The 18571-nt window shown below is 36.7% G+C and overlaps 1 protein-coding gene across 1 annotated transcript in view; it reads right to left on the reverse strand.

Moving 5' to 3' along the window:
* The window catches only part of LOC106936718 (G protein-coupled receptor kinase 6), an 87210-nt gene extending 69350 nt beyond the window's left edge, over positions 1 to 17860 (reverse strand). Inside the window, exons 1-2 of the mRNA XM_015017898.1 lie at positions 17432 to 17860; positions 4510 to 4605 (exon numbers count right to left, since the gene is read on the reverse strand). Coding sequence (XP_014873384.1) covers positions 4510 to 4605; positions 17432 to 17483 — 148 coding nt within the window. The 5' untranslated portion in view covers positions 17484 to 17860. The remainder of the gene's footprint in view (positions 1 to 4509; positions 4606 to 17431) is intronic.
* Positions 17861 to 18571: the final 711 nt, after the last annotated feature.

The following is an 18571-nucleotide window of genomic DNA, read 5'->3' on the forward strand; positions in this document are numbered from 1 at the left end:
TAAGTACAGTAACGAAGTACTTGTACTTCGTTACTTCCCACCACTGCTTGGCAGTTTCACACGTGCAGTGAATTTCCTGCACGGGTTTTGAATCTCAGAGCAAAATCTGGCTTTCTCTCATTTTCTGTCTCTATAAACAAAATCAACTCCATGTTTTGACACAAGATAATCAAATTACATTCTGAAGAAACTAAAGATCTGTTTTCATAAAGTTACAGTCCTGTTTTTTTTATTTTTTTAGAAATGTGGCTGAAGTTCCTAGTTTAAACCTAGTTTAAAATCTGAGCCACAAGATGTTTCTTAACAAAGGAAGAAAAGCTGTGGCACAGCAGGAACAAGACATCATTGTGCAACAAATAGAAGTAGGCTATTGCTTTTAGGCCGATATGTTTTAATCTGTGATTGCAAGATGATGGCAGAAAAGAACAAGTTGTTTCTGATTAACAAAGAAGTCATTTTTCTGCAAATCTACCTGATTCTTGTTGCATTTAAAATATTGACAACTTCTGGTAATTTACTTGTGCACAACATTTTCATGTGAAAGACTGGTTTCTATCTCCGAGACTAGTCATTCGAAAACACGTTTTTGTTTCGTTTTTTTTTTTTTTTCTTTCACAGCTACAACTTCCTGCCTCTGTGAGAACGAGTTCAAGTTAACTCATTCAAATTAGAGCTTGCAGCATATTAATAAAAACCTTCTGGAGGAAAAGCTGCAAAGGGATCTTGTCTGCCTTATTTGTTTAGTTTTTTTCCTCAACTAAATAGAAAAATAATTATAAAACTTGACAGTTTCTCAGTTATTTTGACTACGCTCATGTCAGAATGAAACTAAGGCCCGCTTTACTGTATGTAGCGGTATCTAATATGTAACAAAAGCTCCTGCTTTCTGGTTACAAACCTTAAGACCTTTATTGAAGTTCTTTAATTCCTTCAGTAAGCCTTGTAAAAAAGACTTTAGATCTTGTTTGTGTAGAAGATGAACACGTAGAGTACAGAAAATAATATTTTCTCCCAGATTTAATTGAACTATTGTCTATCTGTCGCCACAGTAATCCTCGAGGCAAACCAGTTTTATCACAGGTCATAATCTGCCTCACCTTCCTGCTTCTTCTTCCTCCCAACAATAAGGCCTGTGTGTTTGCTCTGTTGCTTTAGGTGTTATGTATGGTTATATACGGCAAACCAAATGAAACCCCAAAGCTAGGAAAACAAATGAAGAGGAACTCTCCTGTGATGGGCGTCACAGTTCACACCATCCTAACATCATATGTTCTTTAGGAGAGGTAACAACACACCATGGGGCAAATATTCCCATACGTACTGTTTGGATTAACATGTTAGAGATAAACCTCGATGAACAGCAGCATAATCTCAGAAGGTAGAGGTAAATCTAAAAATACTGGTTAATAATTTTGTGAACACTGACTAAATGCTAAATGAAAATGACTGCAAAGACTCTGTTTCCACCTCATTTCTACAGCTAACAGTTCAAGCATACTTAAAGCAATAAATCTCTTCAGAACAAGGTTAAAAATAAAAACAGAGGAACAAGGCCATCAGTATGTGGTATACAAGTTTATCACTGGAACTGTTTAAATAAATGTGAACCGGAGACAGAAATAGAGAAACAAGTGACCCTGATGATGTTTATTTCTTCAAAAAACAGCCCAAGGAGCTCAAACCAACAGCTTCCTCAGAAGAAACTCAATCCTCTCTTTGTTTTACCAACAACAAACCTCCTGAACATAAAGACCGAATTCCAGAGAACAGGGGTAACAACAGCTTCTGATGCCAGTGACTTACCACATATGACATAAATTCAAACACAAACCAAGTGAGGCTTTTCAGCAGAAAACATAGAATATTTCTTCTGTTTTCTGTTTTTTATTTTCCTCACTCCCAGTTTTTATGGGGCTTTGTACTGGTTAAAGCTTATTAAAATTATTTTGGATCAATGTTATTTGGTTCTATGTTTCACCACTTAGCAAAAAACTCTTTCTGGACTTTTCACTGCTGCGCTAGTTACTACTACATGTAATAGATTACTGCTACCACATTCAGAGGCTCAGAGGAACGATAGTTATTTGGAATGAGTGTTTGCTGTAGGAATATATGACTATATGCAGTTCCTTCAAATTACCAACAAAGAAAAAAAGAAATGGTCCCATACATGTTTCTGCACTGGAATATAAGAATACATTATTTTGAAAAGTCGTCTGTGGCTAAAACATGTTTATTTTAAGAAGTAAATATTTTGATCAATATTTACTAACATCACAAACTACTATGACAAAATGTGTTCTTGTCTGAAGATTAGGCTAACTACAATGATCTAAGATATACCTTATCCTGCATGTCAATACAATCTTCTGTCAGCACGTGGCAGAATTTCAGTGTTTAGTGTGAAGTTTACTCCAAACTAACAGAAGACACACGCCCATTCACAGATTTACCTTCTAGTGAATTTTTCTGTGGAATGTTACTCCAAATTATTTACGAAAAGCCAAGATATTTCAGGATGTTTTTGTAGATCACAACTAAAATATTTTTAAAGAAAATGCAGCTTGAGAAGCTGAAATATCAACTGGACATGGGTTTGAGTGGAAAAGACTGTTCCTCCAGTTTTCCACATTTCAGAAATTCACTCAAAATCAACAGATGCCTAAATTGTTTTGAGCCATTTCTTTCTTCTGCTACCCTGCTGCTTCATTCTTGCTTGATGCCAACTCATAGTGTGTGATCAAGATGGTGAGTTAGGAAAAAACTCTTGTTAACTTGAGGAGTTATTAGCTTTAGACAGATTAGCTGTTAGCTTCAGGAGCTGATAACTTGAATCTGAGCTGTTAGCTTCAGTGAAGCCTTTAGTTCTAGGAGTCGTTAGTTGGACCCTGGGTAGCAGTTAGTTTAAAAGCCATTAGCTGGACTGTAAAAAGCAGCTATCCTGCCTAAGATGGTTAGCTGGTTACATGCAGTAACCGGCTTTTTTTGTATGTTATAAAGAAAGCAACTTTGCAAAGGCAGCAGTCTGCTTCCTCTTTCTGCTGTGCCCACAGTTTCCTCTGTGGTATCTTTTAAAGACGTTTTTCGTGTCTTAGAGCATGAATTCAGTGTCGGTGTGCAGATTATCACTGAATGGGCCAAAAGTTGGCATAGAAGCTGCTTGTTGAGGACCAGTTTTTAGCTGAAACCTCTATGTCAAAGCTAAAATCCTAATTTCTGTCTGTCAAAGTTTGACTCAGTTCCTCTAAGACTGCACTGCTTTCAAGCTTGATTTGAGTTTATGCCTGACAGACTCATAAAGCAGAGCTGCCTGTAAAGTAGTAACACCTCAAGAATGTTGTTTCCATTTTGTCACAATGCAACCACAAACTTTAACCTAATTTACTGAGATTTTGTGTGATTAACCAATACAGGGAAGTCAATGACTGTAAAGCGGCAGGACAATAATGCATATTTTTGAGTTGTTCTATTTAACACCACATATGGACGAGTCATAAATCTGATTTTTGTGGGGATGAAAATATCTGAATATCTGTTCAGACTGCCATGAAAAAGTCAGATATAGGTTGCATATTTGATTGATCACATTTGGTTGCTCTGTGGATGTAGCTTAACACAAAATGTTTTTTTTTTTATCCAGAAGGAATTTGGATGTAATTACAGAGAATTTGGAGAATCTAGAACCACTACAAGGGGTCCCATGTTGTGGAATTATGTGTGAAGAAATTGAGTTATCAGGCAGTAACCAAACCAACCAATAGTCAACAACAACAATGTGGAACACCACAACCTGGTAGTGCTTTCTTGTCACAGCTGCGGCTGAGCTGTGACCACTCGCACCTGAACATCATCTCCCTGATCTCCAGCTGCTGCCATATAAGGATGGATCGTCCCCCTGCACGGCGTCAGATTGTTGTTAAACCCTCAGCGGTAACACCTTCAGGCCTGCTGTAAAGACTTGAGCTAAATTGCCCAGTACTAACCTGTCTGTCTCTTCCTTTTGCCCAGTTGCCTCTCCTGTCCCCGATCCTGACCCTCTCCACCGGATTTGGACCTCCTGGCTTTGACCCCCGTCTGTCTGACTCTGAGATCTGGTACCTGTTTTGACCTGGATTTGGACCCGCCGGCGCTGACCCCTGTCTGTCTGACCCTGAGATCTGGAACCGCCCGACCCCGACTTGGATTCCCTGGTTTTGACCCCGGCCTGTCTGACTAAGAACTGGTGTACTCCTAAATAAACAACCGATTTGTATTCTCTGTTCAGTCCCTGCGTCCATCGGTGCCTACTCGTGTCATTTCTAATGTGTTGGCAAGCAATTCTGTCTACTGAGACTTCACTGACTGTTTTTATTGACTGTTGGATGTTTTGGTGCAGTAGGCCTGTTTTGGATCTGATAAAAGGTCATTTTCAGGTTTCAGAGGCATTCGACTCAACTGGCACATAAGGAGGACAGAGATGAAGAGCCCTGCAGGGTAAGATGCAGACAGGGAAGACCAGGCCAGCTTTACCTGTGGTCTGTCGCAACTCCTCGCACAAACTTATGTGGGGGAACTGCAGCATCTGCTTCCATTTCTTGCTTTTTCCTTTTCTGTTGCCCCCACCTCCTAAGAAGAATAAACAAACAAAACATAAAAATGGTTATTTTTTAACTGAACACAATAAAAATGATGAAAATGGAGACAAAAAGTACACTTTCACTTCTAAGCTTCCCACCAAGCACTAGTATTTAGGTTAAAGAAAAGCATCCTTGTAGCTCAGGCATTAAATTTGAAGAAATAGTAGATTAAAAGTGATGATTATACTTCATTTCTCAATTTATATGCTTTACATTAGTCACAAAAATAATTTAATTCATTTTTATATATTTCCTCTAAATCTTTAAACTGAAAACATCATAACAATACAGATTAATGACATAAATATGTCTGACACCGATCTGCTATAATGGCATTAAATATGAGTAAGTGTCATGAATATACATACAGTTGAACTCAACATTTTTCATACTCTTTGTAGATGCAGACTTAGATTTAAAACACATTTTGTATTTTATCAACATATTTGATAAAGTTTATGGTGATGACAAAGAGGTCATTGAATCTTAAAGACTTGAAGCTAGAAACATGCCATTAGAAGAACTCTTTGATTGTTGAGAAAGGTATAAAGTATTTTTGATGATCTGTCATTTTTGTGACAATGTAAATAAAAACGTTTTTACTCGCCACAAAGCATTGGAAAACCCCAAACATACACTGAACAGAAATACAGTGAATTTCATGTTTTTTTTCTGTCTAACATAACTCCAAATTGTTCTCAGAAAACCTAAATATTTGATGATTTTTTTCACAGTGTGGAAAGAAATGCAGTAAAGAAACAGAAGCCACAGCAACAGAACACGGCCAGGGATACTTTCAATAAAAGGAAAAACACAAACACATCAGATAAATTAATATTTACAATAACTCTGACAATTACTTCTTTCAAGAAAGAGACAAAGCTAGAAATAGAAGCACTGGGCCAGGGGTACTTTCAACGACAAATACAAAAAGACAGTGCAGTGAACTCTCGCATATTCATGTTTCAATATTCGTAGATTTTTCTGTGGAACACCAGTTCAAATTATTTTAGATAATTTTGTGGGGAATATCTAAAATATTTGAAAGAAAATGCAGCTTGAGAAGCTAAAATACCTAGCTACAATGCTACCTGACACACTATTGCCCGTAGTTTGCAAAGCAGCCAATTTAGGAGCGGCAATTATTTTCTTTAGTGCTGATTGGCTGAACCTCTAACTGCAATAAAGAAGATGTTAGCTCCAGAGGTACAGTGGAAAAGGTTTCCACTGTGTCAATGCATACTAAGGAATATTTGGTGCTTGAACTATTAAAACAAGCAGCAACATGCATTTTAGACAGATCTCAAGTATTTGAGGATTTCAGCTATTTACTGAATTGGTATTCCACAATAAAAATTCTGTTTTTTGATATTTGAGAATAAAATTGCAATTTTTATTCTAAAAAGAAAATTTTTAAAATGTTTTGATATTTTCTAATTACTGTTTTATTTTTATTCTAATGCCCTTTATTTTGTTTCTTGTGTCTGAACTATTACATTTTAAAAAGTTGCATTTTATATTTTGTGTGATATCTAATCTAATATAATTTAGAACAAAAATGTTGACGATAACTCCCTCTTAATGCTGTTTGTCCTTAAGGAGGCAAGAAAGTTTTGAACAATTAATTTCCAAAGCACAACACAATAAAGATATGAATTTGTAGCTTTGTTTTAAAAAAAAAAATCTCAATCTTTAATAAATGTTAGTTTTACAGAAAGAGGTGTTTTTTTTATCTTTTGGTTAATAGCTTTTAGGTCACAAGATCAATTGTTACTTTCAGGCTTCCGGTGCATCTTAGCTTGTGACGAGGTTTAAACTGTGGTAGCCCTCCAGGCGATGAATGGCCTGAAACACGGTGGGAACCAGAGAAGACAGAGGAAGTTCCTGTCCTTTATGTGTTGATGTTCTGACTGTGACTCGTTTTACAGCGTTTCTGGTGCAAGTTCACTCACCACAAAGCAAGAAGCGGGACATGAGCTGACATGACGCTTGCTGTGCTACTTCAGTTTTGAGAGGGTTTCAAGTCTCTGCAGGCTCATTTTGTTTTGGTGAGATTAAAAGGAAGCAGTCAAGATTTTACATTTTAAGGCTCTTCTAGTTTTATTCTCTATGTCTTATTTTCAACTAATTTTTTTTTTTGCAGCAGCAGCAGCAGCAGCAGCAACTTCAAGGCATGTTTATTTCAGCACTTCTCTGATGTGGAGAGAAATCAACGCAACGCTCCATGATTTGGGTATTCAAATACTACAAAGCAGCTGCTGTGCTTACGAAAATCAATTATTGTCATAGATACACTGCAAGCAAGATGTTTGGTGCATGTGTCCAGGAAACAGAAGATAATATCAGTCACAGATAAGCTGATTGGTGAATAATGCCTGCTGTGTGCTCAAGTGACAATGTAAATGAAGACAAACGTGGGGCAAAGTCAGCCTGGCATGAAGACTGAGATCAGCCACAAACACAAAGTTTCACATAAGTTTAAAAAATAATAATTAGAGGTATAGCTGTCTGCTTGATCAATATTATATCAATATTATTAAGTACAGGGACGATATGGCTAAACAATTACAAAACGAATGGTTTGCAAAACCCCAACTCTCTGCAGGTTTAAGTTAACTCATGCACTCACTGCCTTTTGTGCCTTTGTGATGTTTCCCTGCTGCCACACTTTAATAAGTAGGTGACCAACAGACTTCTCGTGTTCATGCTGAGAAGGCATTGAAAACATAAAGACACACTTCATTTCAAACTTTTCTAAATAATTATAATAGATTCCTTCAATTTTAATTTGATTTATTAAGGGTTATTTAATATGACATTTGCTGTGAAATGGCACTGCATAAATAAACTGACATGAGTCTAATTTGACAGATTTGTCCTTTTTTACTACCACTTGGTAGCAGAACACTTGTTTAACATCACATAGTCATATTGGTTTGATCTAAAATATATTATTTGTAGAAATTGCATACCTTAGCCACACAAAAAGGAAATCAGAAGTTTCAAATAATTGCTATTTTTGCCAGGGACACCACGCACAGATACAAAATTTTGAGCTGGTATAATGGCAATATATTGCCATTATGTCAAATATTTACCAATATTTCTTACCAATATATTTCTCAACACAAACGGCAACAGGATTGAAATAAACATCGATTATTAATATCAACCCAGTTTTACTTATCAGACCAATACTGATAAGTTAGGAAATGACTGATACAGATGTTGATGCTGATAGATTGTGCGCCTCTATTTTTTGTCTTCTTGTCCCACAGTGTTAATGATAACCAAAAAGATTGTACTAGCTATCAGGATGGCCATCTATGATCACAAAAGGATCATAAAGGAATAGAATATAATGACATTTTGGCTCTAATCTTCTTCCAACATGTTTTGTTTTTCTCTTTTCTCTTTGCTTGAAAAAAGTAACATCTTGCAGATGTAATGAAATGGTAGTTTTAATAGGTTGCCTTGGTACAGCATTTAGTTAGTTAACCATGTAAGAGTATACACAGTGATCCCCCTATCAAAAAAAACGATTTTTCTGATTGTCCATCAAAAACAAAAAGCAGAAAACTATCAAACAGCAACAAGTGTTTGATAGCTATCAAAGTGTTGCAAATAGCTTTAGTTTAGACCCTAAATCTACACAAAGGGAGTTCTTTTAAGATGTTTTGTTTTGAGGAAAAACTACAAGAGCTGCCAATAGCATCCTAGCAGCTAATGGTGAGTTGGTAAATGTTTAGGTGGATGATTTAGCTGATTAGTAGCTCATCTACGAATATACAATTACCTGAGACTCTCACAAATAGGTGGGGGTCCACTGTATGTTACAAGGTACATCACACTTTATCTGAGTGATGTAGTTTTTATTTTGTATGTAAAATAGAGTTTTTACAAATTGTGTTCCTCAAGTCTGAAAAATGGGAACATATTTCCAAAATGTCTCTGCCAATTTCCTGTCTGATCTGCTGCATATGGAGGCTACTAGTGCCAAAAAATCAATTAAAAAAAAAAAAAAGAAAAAAATAAATGTTCTTTGCCCTAATTTATGTTGCACTGTTTTTTTATCTTTAATAGCTATAACTTCATATGGATGGAAATAGTAATAAAATTTTGTTTTTATTTGTAAAACAAATAAAACCTCATTCAGGGCTCAACTAGAAGACAGTTCATGTTTGCACACTATTCTGCACTTTAGGGAGATTTGACAGGAAACTCAAAGTTATATAGGCGCAGTAGACAATCTGGGTAAAAGTTAACATCATTTGGTTGTATAAATCTTACATTTAGTTGTATAAATCTTACAGATTTTGTATAAATCTTACATTTAGAGAAGAAACTATGCCGGATTTAAAAGGTTATGCTCTGAGTCATTATTTTTTTTTTGACCTTTATCTAAGAAAGTTGTCTCGTTGAGATAAAAGACCTCATTTACAAGAGACATGTTTTCATAAAATAAAACAAAAATAAATTAACTAAAATAAAATAAAATGTAAAAATTACTAAAAAAAGAAAAGAAAAAAAGGAAAATGTAAGAAAAGTGTTAACTTCTTTTTTGTAGCAGTTTATTTTAATACCTAATATATTTCTAATCTTAAGTTTCCTACACCAGACAAAAATGTATAACCTTTTCTTTATTATATGGTTATTTAGTAAATTTTATTTAGCTGTACTAATGACCAAACTTGGTTTTTGGATTGAAAGTTGTTGACCCCTGTTCTTTGAGGAAAATGTTTGCATATTTTTGAGTCCTATGGTTGATTTTGTAAACAACCTTAGGCCTTATCTACATTTTTCTTTACATTGTTTGTTCAATTATAGTTGCACCCTATAAGGTAAAACAGTTTCGCCCTGGACTTACCCCATCAGGATAAGAGATCTTTATTACATATTCCCATTTCTAACATGTGACTATACTTTCATTTTATACAAAAATGGCCACTTTTTTTTCTTCTTACCAAAACTAAAATACTTGAAGATTGTGCTTAACTGTCAAACATCTGCAGCCGTTATCTAATGTTTTTAAGTGTTTTCTTGCCCTGATATTGAAAGCTTTCACAGCCAGAGAGCAGAAATGTGAGTAACCAGAAATCATGAAGCGTGATACGAACCCTGAAGGCGTTGATGTTTTCAGTTGTGGCTTCATGTGTGCCTTCCTGTGAGCCGTCGCAACAGAGGTTTCCTTTGTGTCTGTGGTCTCAGTTCAACGTGATACATTATCTAAAGAATTGCCAGCAGTAGGGAGCTTTTTTTTTAAGTCAATCTCATTTAAGAGGATGTGGTCGGCAGCATGGTAAGACAGTAGAAAGTACAACACTGTCAAGACCTCTCCAGTCCATAACTTTTCGAGTCCAACAAATACAAATGTGTTTTTGGTGTCTAATAATAACTTTCTTTTGGCTGAAATGGGAACCCCGTAACTTTCTCTGTAAACACTTCCTCCAACTGTTTGTTTGGGCAAAAGCCTCCAGGAAATGAATATTATTTTATGCAGAGATGGCAAAAATGCAATAATCATAACTCCCTTGTACGATTTCACAATGAATAAAGAGAATAAAGAGAAGGTGGCTCGTTTGGAAATAGTAAGAAACAGGAGGTATAACTCGCATGCATTTTAGAAAACTCAAAATGTTTTGAATGTTTGTGGTCATTCTGGGTCAAATCAGTTACTCATAGCCCCATTTTGTACCCACGCATTACCATTTTGTGCCTTCTTCCTTCCATTTTGTACCCAAGTAAATTCATAATGTTATTGGTACATTTTGGAAATAAATAGACTATTCCTCACCTATAGTTTACGCCCTGTAACCTATTATTTTCTCCCCAGATACAACCAAAATAGCTCTAAGTGGCCTCTTCTTGCTAAGTTTTATTTATTTAATCAAATTTTCTACTTTCTAAAGTATTCTTATCAAAATGAATAAAAAGGCATGCAAACAATGTGTCTAAGACACATGAAAAGTCAAAGGTTTTTGGTCCTCCTTGCTTTCCATAGACTCTGTGGTTGGTATGAATTGATGCATAGTCAGTTCGAAACTTCCGGTGGCAGAATGCTACATTTCATACCAGCAAAGTTAGATGCAGAACTGTCATTTCATGCCATTGTTGTTTTGGCAAAGTAGTGAAATGACCAACATCTGGTACAAAGGGTCCATGTGAGCAACACATTGAAGACATGTAAAGACAAGTTTTGAGTTGACCAGGCTTTCCATAGTCCTCCATTTGGATACAAATTGATGCCGGTAGGAAACATCCTGAGACAAATATCTATTCAACTTACTTGGTTGAATACCAAAAAAGTCAGGCGTCTTTGTGTCTGTGGAGATGAAAAACTCTGAACAAACATAATGATCAGCAACTTTTAGGCAAGTGAAAAAATGGTTCTTTCATTGGCATCTGAACAGTCAATATTTACAGTTCTATAGTGACAAATGATGTTTTTACAAACTTTGAAGCTAACTTTTTTGTGCTTGCACCTGTGCAGACTGACCAGATGGCAGGCTAATTCATTAGAAAAAGTGTTATAAACATGACAATGTTACTTTATGACAAAAAAAAACATTTTCACTGTTTATCCAAATGGTTCTGCTATTTTTTGTCAGTGAAGTGACATCATCAGTCCAGCAGAAATCAGTCATGTCTGAATTGCTGACTGGTCATTATAAAATAGAGACCAGTCAGTGGATAAATACAGTGGATACCATGTATTTATGGATTTTTCTGCACAAAGTAAATGCAAATTATTTGCAGAAAATGTGTCTATTTTTTTTTTTTTTTAGAAGAGGACATCTAAAATATTCAAAAGAAAACGCTATTAGATTTTAGCGGTTGTAGGAAGTCTCTTTTGACTTTGTTGAAAGACTACTAGCCATTTCTAGACTCATGCATTTGTTTTGTTTGTAGTTACCCAGAATGTAGTAAACTTCCTGCTTTTGCAGCGGCCTCCGGTCTGCTTGGCATCCACACATGCAGTCAAACTGCAACAAAGTTCACTTCAACCAAACTCAGACCTATGTTTTTTTATTCGGGCCAGAATTAACTTTTTTGGTCTGTGTCAAACTTTGATTGTGCATTCACACCTCTCCAAATGAACTGGACTTTCTAGGCAAACAAACTGGAGTTTGATTAAAATCAACTAAACAGGGTTGGTGTGAATGCAACCTAAACCTATAGCTGAAAAAACAGCTTAACAGGATCATCAAGAGCTTCAAGGTGAAGAAGGCTTCAGGATGTACAAGAGTATCCAGCAAACGGTAGAACCATCTTCTGCCAAATCAGGTTGCCACCACTGCAAACATCAGTGGTGCATCTGTAAACAAACTGAGACAACAACTTTTGGACAAGAAAAGTGTCAAACACAGACAACGTCTTCAGGATTCAAAAAAATGGAGCTCAGAAGATAGGTGAAAAGTTATTGTCTCTGATGAATCCTCCTTCTGACTATGTCCAGAGAATAGATGGACGCTACCATGACGACTCAGGTGTGAAGCTGCCTTAGCTTCCTGCCCAAAAACACTGCTATGAATAAAGATTTAGATTGAATCATCCTCCAGAGTCAATTTCTTCCAACAATCCAGGGACGATTTGATAAAAATTGCTATATTTTTTTGCATAACTGAGCACAAGGTGAAGATCTTAACAAAGTGGCACAAAGATGAGAACCATGTCTGGGAGAGAGGAAACAAAAGACACTGGGTAGTTTTCAGACAAACTCTGACTTTCAGCCTCATTAAAAAGGACAGAAGCTCTGTTTTTGCCTCCCATTTTGCCCTTTGTGTTCGCGTGCTTCATCAGACCGCTGAGCCCATTTCCCTTTTTCCATGCCACACAAGAAACATTCCCACATTTGCAATCTGCTGCTGTAAAGAGCCAAATCTTTGCAACAGTTTTCTTACTTCCTGTGTGGTTTCTGCATTATCAAAGGTCAACGGTGCCTCTTTAGAGACAAAAAAACTACAAAACAAACAGCTGATTAAACGAGCAGTGTTTAAATTTCATAAGTAAAGATGGATGGAGTCATTTTGAAATTAGATTAAGGAACAGTTATTGGCTTTTGCCCTCGACGATGGCAGCACATAACCCTAAAAAGAAGCATTTGCATTTTATTTGCATTTAGTATTTGTTTGGTTCCTTGTTGTGAAGTCTATAATATTTAACACCTTATAAAAACACCATATTTATAAGGTGTTTTTATAAGTCAGTCATATAGTGGTGGAAAGGAGGTAATTGAGAGTATAGTCCATTTTATGAGACCAATCCACTGAGTTTTTTGTCATACATTTTAGTGAGCACTGACTGTGTTTATGACTGAAATACAGGATTTGAAACAAAAATGTATTTATTTAATTTTAATAAAACAGTATGTTTTTATTTATTTTTTTCAGAAAAACTAAGTAAAACTCAGATCAGTCATTTTTTTCTTGACCCTTCAGGATGAATTACAAGCAAAAACTGCTCCCGTCATCTCTGTGTTTTCTTTCTTGCAGAAAATACCTCTGGGCCAGAGTTTCTACTTAGCTTTGTTTCTTTTAAAAACGTTTATAGAGACATTGCTGGTACTAAATTTATATTCTTTTGTTGTTGTTGTTGTTGTTTGTCATTGAAAGTAACCTTGGCCCAGTCCTCCTTAGTTTTGTTTATTATAAAAACATTTATAGATCTTTTGCTGGTACTAAATTAGTATATTCTTGTTTAGTTTTGGTGATAGAAAGCATCTCTGCCACAGTGCTTCTCTTTAGAAGTTTAAAAAAAAATGATGGAGCCTATAAGTGCTAAATTAGTATATTCTCTTTTTCTTTCAAATAGAAAGTACCACTGGCCAGTGCGTATCTTTGCTTCTCTTTTGTTAAATGGCTATGAAGCTATTGCTGGTACATTTTTTGTATATTCTTTTTGCTTTTGTCATAGAAGGTACCCATAGTTCAGCGCTTCTCTTTAATTGTCTCTTTCTTTTTAAAAAAACATGGATGGAGATATTACTGTTATTAAATTAGTTAATCTTTGTTTGTTGTCATAGAAAGTACCCCTAACCCCGTGCTTCTCGTTTTAGCAACTCGTTCTTGAAAGAAGTTGTAAAAATTATCCATCGCTCAGGGTTTGTGTGTTTGCTGCATCTCCTTTCTAAAGGGAGTCATTGATGAAGCCATTAGGGTTTTTCCCTCTTTCTTTATAGAAAGTGCTCTGAACCAGTTCTATTTATCTGTCCATCCTAGTTGATTTTCCACAGTTTTGTTAATTTATTATCTTCAATTATTTTATATCTTTCTTCAAATGTAAGATGTTCAAAAGGGAAAACAGCTTAAAAATTAAACTAAACACTTAGCATATATATATACAAGACCTAAGGTGTAGGTTGTGCAAGGAGGCCTCTGAGACAGTCCAGCACATAACAGCAGGGTGCAAGATGCTGGCAGGGAAAGCGTACAAGGAACGACATAACCGAGTGGCGGGCATAGTGTACAGGAACATCTGTGCAGAATATAGACTGGGAGCCCTGAGATCACAGTGGGGAACACCCCCAAAGGTGGTGGAGAATGACCGAGCTAAGATCCTGTGGGACTTCCAGATCCAGACAGACAAGATGGTAATGGCGAACCAACCGGACATTATGGTGGTGGATAAATAACAGAGGAAAGCCGTTGTGGTGGATGTAGCAATACCAAGTGACTACAACATCAGGAAAAAGGAGAAACTGGAGAAATACCAGGGCCTCAGAGAGGAACTGGAGAAGGCCTGGAAGGTGAAGACCACAGTGGTGCCTGTGGTCATCGGGTCCATCGGGGCAGTCACCCCCAAACTGGAGCAGTGGCTCAAACAGATCCCAGGAACAACATCAGACATCTGAGTCCAGAAATGTGCAGTACTAGGCACAGCCAAGATACTGCGCAGAACCCTCAAGCTCCCAGGCCTCTGGTAGAGGACCCGAGCTCAGAGGATGAAAGAGACCACCCGCGGAGGGTGAGAAGGGAATTTATATATATATGTATATATATATATATATATATATATATATATACATATATATATAAATTCATGGAGACACTCTGAAAACATCTAAATCAGAAAACGTTTCAACTCAACACTCGAGTCCTCAGCATCCATTACTGGGAAAAATGGAGAGAAAAAGAAATGCATCAAGAGGAAATTACATGCTAACAGAATTACAGGAAAGTATTTAAAGGTCACAAACAATGTTTTCTTCATAATGTTGGCCACATTATAATTAAATTTTCTTAACTCAAGTAGCTAGAAAATAAATCACTCTATGAGCAGACAAAGATAACAGAAACGTCCAAACAACAAAAATACTCCAGAGTTAGAAAGACCAGATTTGAAATTGCTGAGCAGTTGTTGGTCCAGTGGAAATACACTAGGATCAACCTGAACTGCAACTGAATAATGTCTTAAAGGAAAAGGAATCAAACAAAGACCTGAACAATGGATCATGTTCTGAATCCCAGGTTTTCATCTGATAGATCCATGGAAATCACCCTGCTAGAGCTGAAATCCTATTAGTTTGGAGAACTTATTCAGGTTCTGACCAAAACAGTGACAATGAAGAACAATGCAACCGAAGCGCTTATCTCACAGAACTGTCTGATTCCACTTTAGAGATCAGCTGTTCTGGTATCTGAAGCTGTTCTGGTATCTGAAGCTGAATTCTTCATGACAACAACGACTTCACTGAGCTTTAAAACCAGACGATTCACCCTTTAATAGACTAAAGCATGCTAATATATGGGAGTAGATTCTACAAGCTGAACAACTTGCCTTCACATCACAAACTGCACTCACACTCAAGAGGTCTGGTGAAACTCAGGGATGCTTAAAGAAGGTCAGAGGTCACAGGGACCAATATTCTGTCTGTTTAAAGGATTAAACAGACACGGACTATGTTGCTCATTTTCCCCTATCCAACCTAGAGACTGCATTGCAATAAATTAGAAAATCACTAAAAAGTTGATTTAACTAATATAGATTCTTCAGACACATGATAATGTTTTGAGAGTTTATTTCTATTAATTGTGAAGCACTGCTAATGAAAACCTGAAATTAAGCTTCTCAGAAAACTGAGAATAATATTACATAAAACCAGTAAAAAATAGATTAATAAGCATTTGTCCAGACAGCAAACATTGACAACCCACCCATAGAAGGTCAGCAACATAATTTCTGAAGAAACCCACTGTTCACAGTGCTGTTTATAAGCATATTGAAAGTTAAGTGGAAGGAAAATTTCAGAGATGTATGACTGGAAAAGCATAATCTATCTTCAGTTTATTTACCATTTAATAGTCCAGGGGCTTTGAATGCCTGAACAACAACAAAGTCATTTTCTCCTTAGCCCAGATAAGTAATCTCTGATGTGTTCTGTTCAGGATTTGTTTAATACATGGGATGCAATAACTGTGTCCCATGTAATGGATTTGTCTGTGTGTGGTAGTTTTCTAAGCATTGACTGTAGCCACAGTCCATACCTTGTAAAATCTTATTAAGTTTGCATGAAAACCTTTTATCTTCCACTCAACTTTTTATTAATATATTTAATAGAACAATAAGCTTCTGAGGGTTACTCTTCTTCTGTAAGTTCTCACTGAACTTTTCCTTTTTCCCCAAAACTGAATAATGTCTTTAAGGAAAATACATTTCTTCTGAAAATTCAAATTCTCTATTGTCGACAAGCTGGCCAGACGATGACCAGCTACAGAGTTCACAAATACTTCAGTCCAACCCTGATCTAAAACACAAATACAATAAATTGCACCGCTCGTGGTGACAGGATGTTGGAGGAGTTCTGTTACATTAGCTCTGATTTCCTCTGGTTTTGGATGATGTACCCCTGTAAGTATATTTGCTCCTTTTTACTTTTGGACAGTTGAAATAATGTGTAAACACGTCAACAATGGAGTCGTTTTCACAACTGGGAGAAGCTAACTAGTGTCTCAAAAGCTCAAATACTTGAACTGAGAAGCAGCAAAAGCAGATCAGATGGATCAGCTGATAGTGTCATTCAGGACATGTTACTATGAAATTTTGTCTCTGCTGCACAGGAATAGAGCTGTTAGCATGTCAATACAGTCATAACACTGTCATCAGTAACAGTCTTCAGTCAGAGGCCTCTACAGATTCGTTGCAAGACTGACTACTACTGGAAATCCATTCTGCCCACAGTACTACCATCCACAATACAATAGTAGTTTGAGATAAATTTATTTCATCTCAAAATTTTTCATAATTTTTTAAAGATGAAAATAATTTGTCTGTTTCTACGTTAAAGAAGTCCGCCAGGATCTATCAAATATGCGAGTTTAAATTTTTGAACTGAATCACTGAACTTTTTACATGGTTTTCAAATCCACCTGTAAAAAGGGGTCGCCTTGCGTTTAAACCAAATGTGCGCACAAAGCGAAAAGGCGCAGCTCCACACTCTCTGCCTCAACATCCTGTTTCGCAAACTACAGAGACGATGCTGCAACGTGAGGGAGAAAAAAGAAAAAGAAAATATGCGCCGCTGCAAATTCAATCCACAGCTGCAGCTTCTTCCGGACTTATCCACAGCATTATTACTGCAACTACTTTGTGTTTAGTACTCGGTAATTGACATTTTCCTGAAGCACAACCCCCTCACAGTTTATCTGGCAGTAAAAACAAGTCATATCCTCTTCATATTTAGAGCAGCTTTGACAGCAAGGCGATGAGGAAGTGCACCAACTCCTCCTCTAACCCCCAAGTCTGGGGCATCAACCCGGCTGTAGGACCGGGGCTGTCTCGAAACGACACCCGGAGAGAGTTGCCACTAACATCCTTACCTTCCCGTGCTTTGAGCAACACGGTGTTGGCGACAATGTTCTCCAGCTCCATGTCGATGCTGAGCCGGCTTCCAGCAGCAGCAGCAGCTCCTGGTGATCCACCCCCCTCCGGGTAGTTTGTAGTTCCTGTACACCGTCCGCCACCTCCGCCTACCGCCCAGTCAACAAGGAAAACCCAAAACTTGTCTTTGCTTTCCCACAACCCCCGTGAAGCGCCCCTCCTCTCCTTTTCCTCCTCCCTTTTCTCCTCCTCCTCTCCGCCCTGCTGCTGATGTCATAGAGGAGCAAAAACACAGAGCTCTCACTCTGTTCTCTATTTTTACCGCTTGACTAAAACATAGATGTCACGACAGACCTCTTACTCTGACCAATTTTCATTTTCTGTCTCAAAATTATTATCTTCAAAACCCAATTTAAAAGTTGCCTAACGCTCCGTTCCAGTTACCTGGGAAATGGGAACTCGGGGTTTGACGTAACACCCGACGTAACAGCGTCTTAGTTAGTTTCAACACGGCGACTCCTTTAAACCAGAGATGGGTAGATGCCCAAAAATGAATAATAACTAATAGTAAGAGACAATATTAGCAATATTAGCTTCTACATTTTTCAGGGATAATATTTTTAGTGATATTTGTTGGAAAAATATTGATTTTTACCGAAAAAATACTTAATAAGTAATAAGATTTGAGAAGTGTCTAAAGATTTTGCATATATTATCCTGTTAATAGTAAATATAGATATCCTAATATCTATATTTCACATGCTAATTCTGCCATAACTCTGAGGAAACCATCACTCCTCTCATCTGGGGCTGCTCTTATATTCAAATGTTTTGAAAATATATATTTTTTATGAAAGAAAAAAGGGAAACAGACATATCATTCAACTCTAAAACAATATGTTTTTTTCTGTATGAAGAAAGAAAGAACAAAAGAAAGAAAGAGAGAATGAAAGAAAGTTAGTTAGCATCCAGACATTTTACTCAAGTAAGAGTAGTAATACTTTATAAATATATTACTCAAGTAAAGGCAAAAATACAGTGTTGTAAAGGAATAATCAGTTTCCAAACTGTTCCCACTGCTAGGTTCTCTTATTATTCTATAACAATATATCCTTTAACTAGAAAACTATCACCATCAT

Source organism: Poecilia latipinna, unplaced genomic scaffold (assembly GCF_001443285.1).
Source record: "Poecilia latipinna isolate Pla-1442-1.1 unplaced genomic scaffold, P_latipinna-1.0 Scaffold2202, whole genome shotgun sequence".
NCBI classification, from domain to species: Eukaryota; Metazoa; Chordata; class Actinopteri; order Cyprinodontiformes; family Poeciliidae; genus Poecilia; species Poecilia latipinna.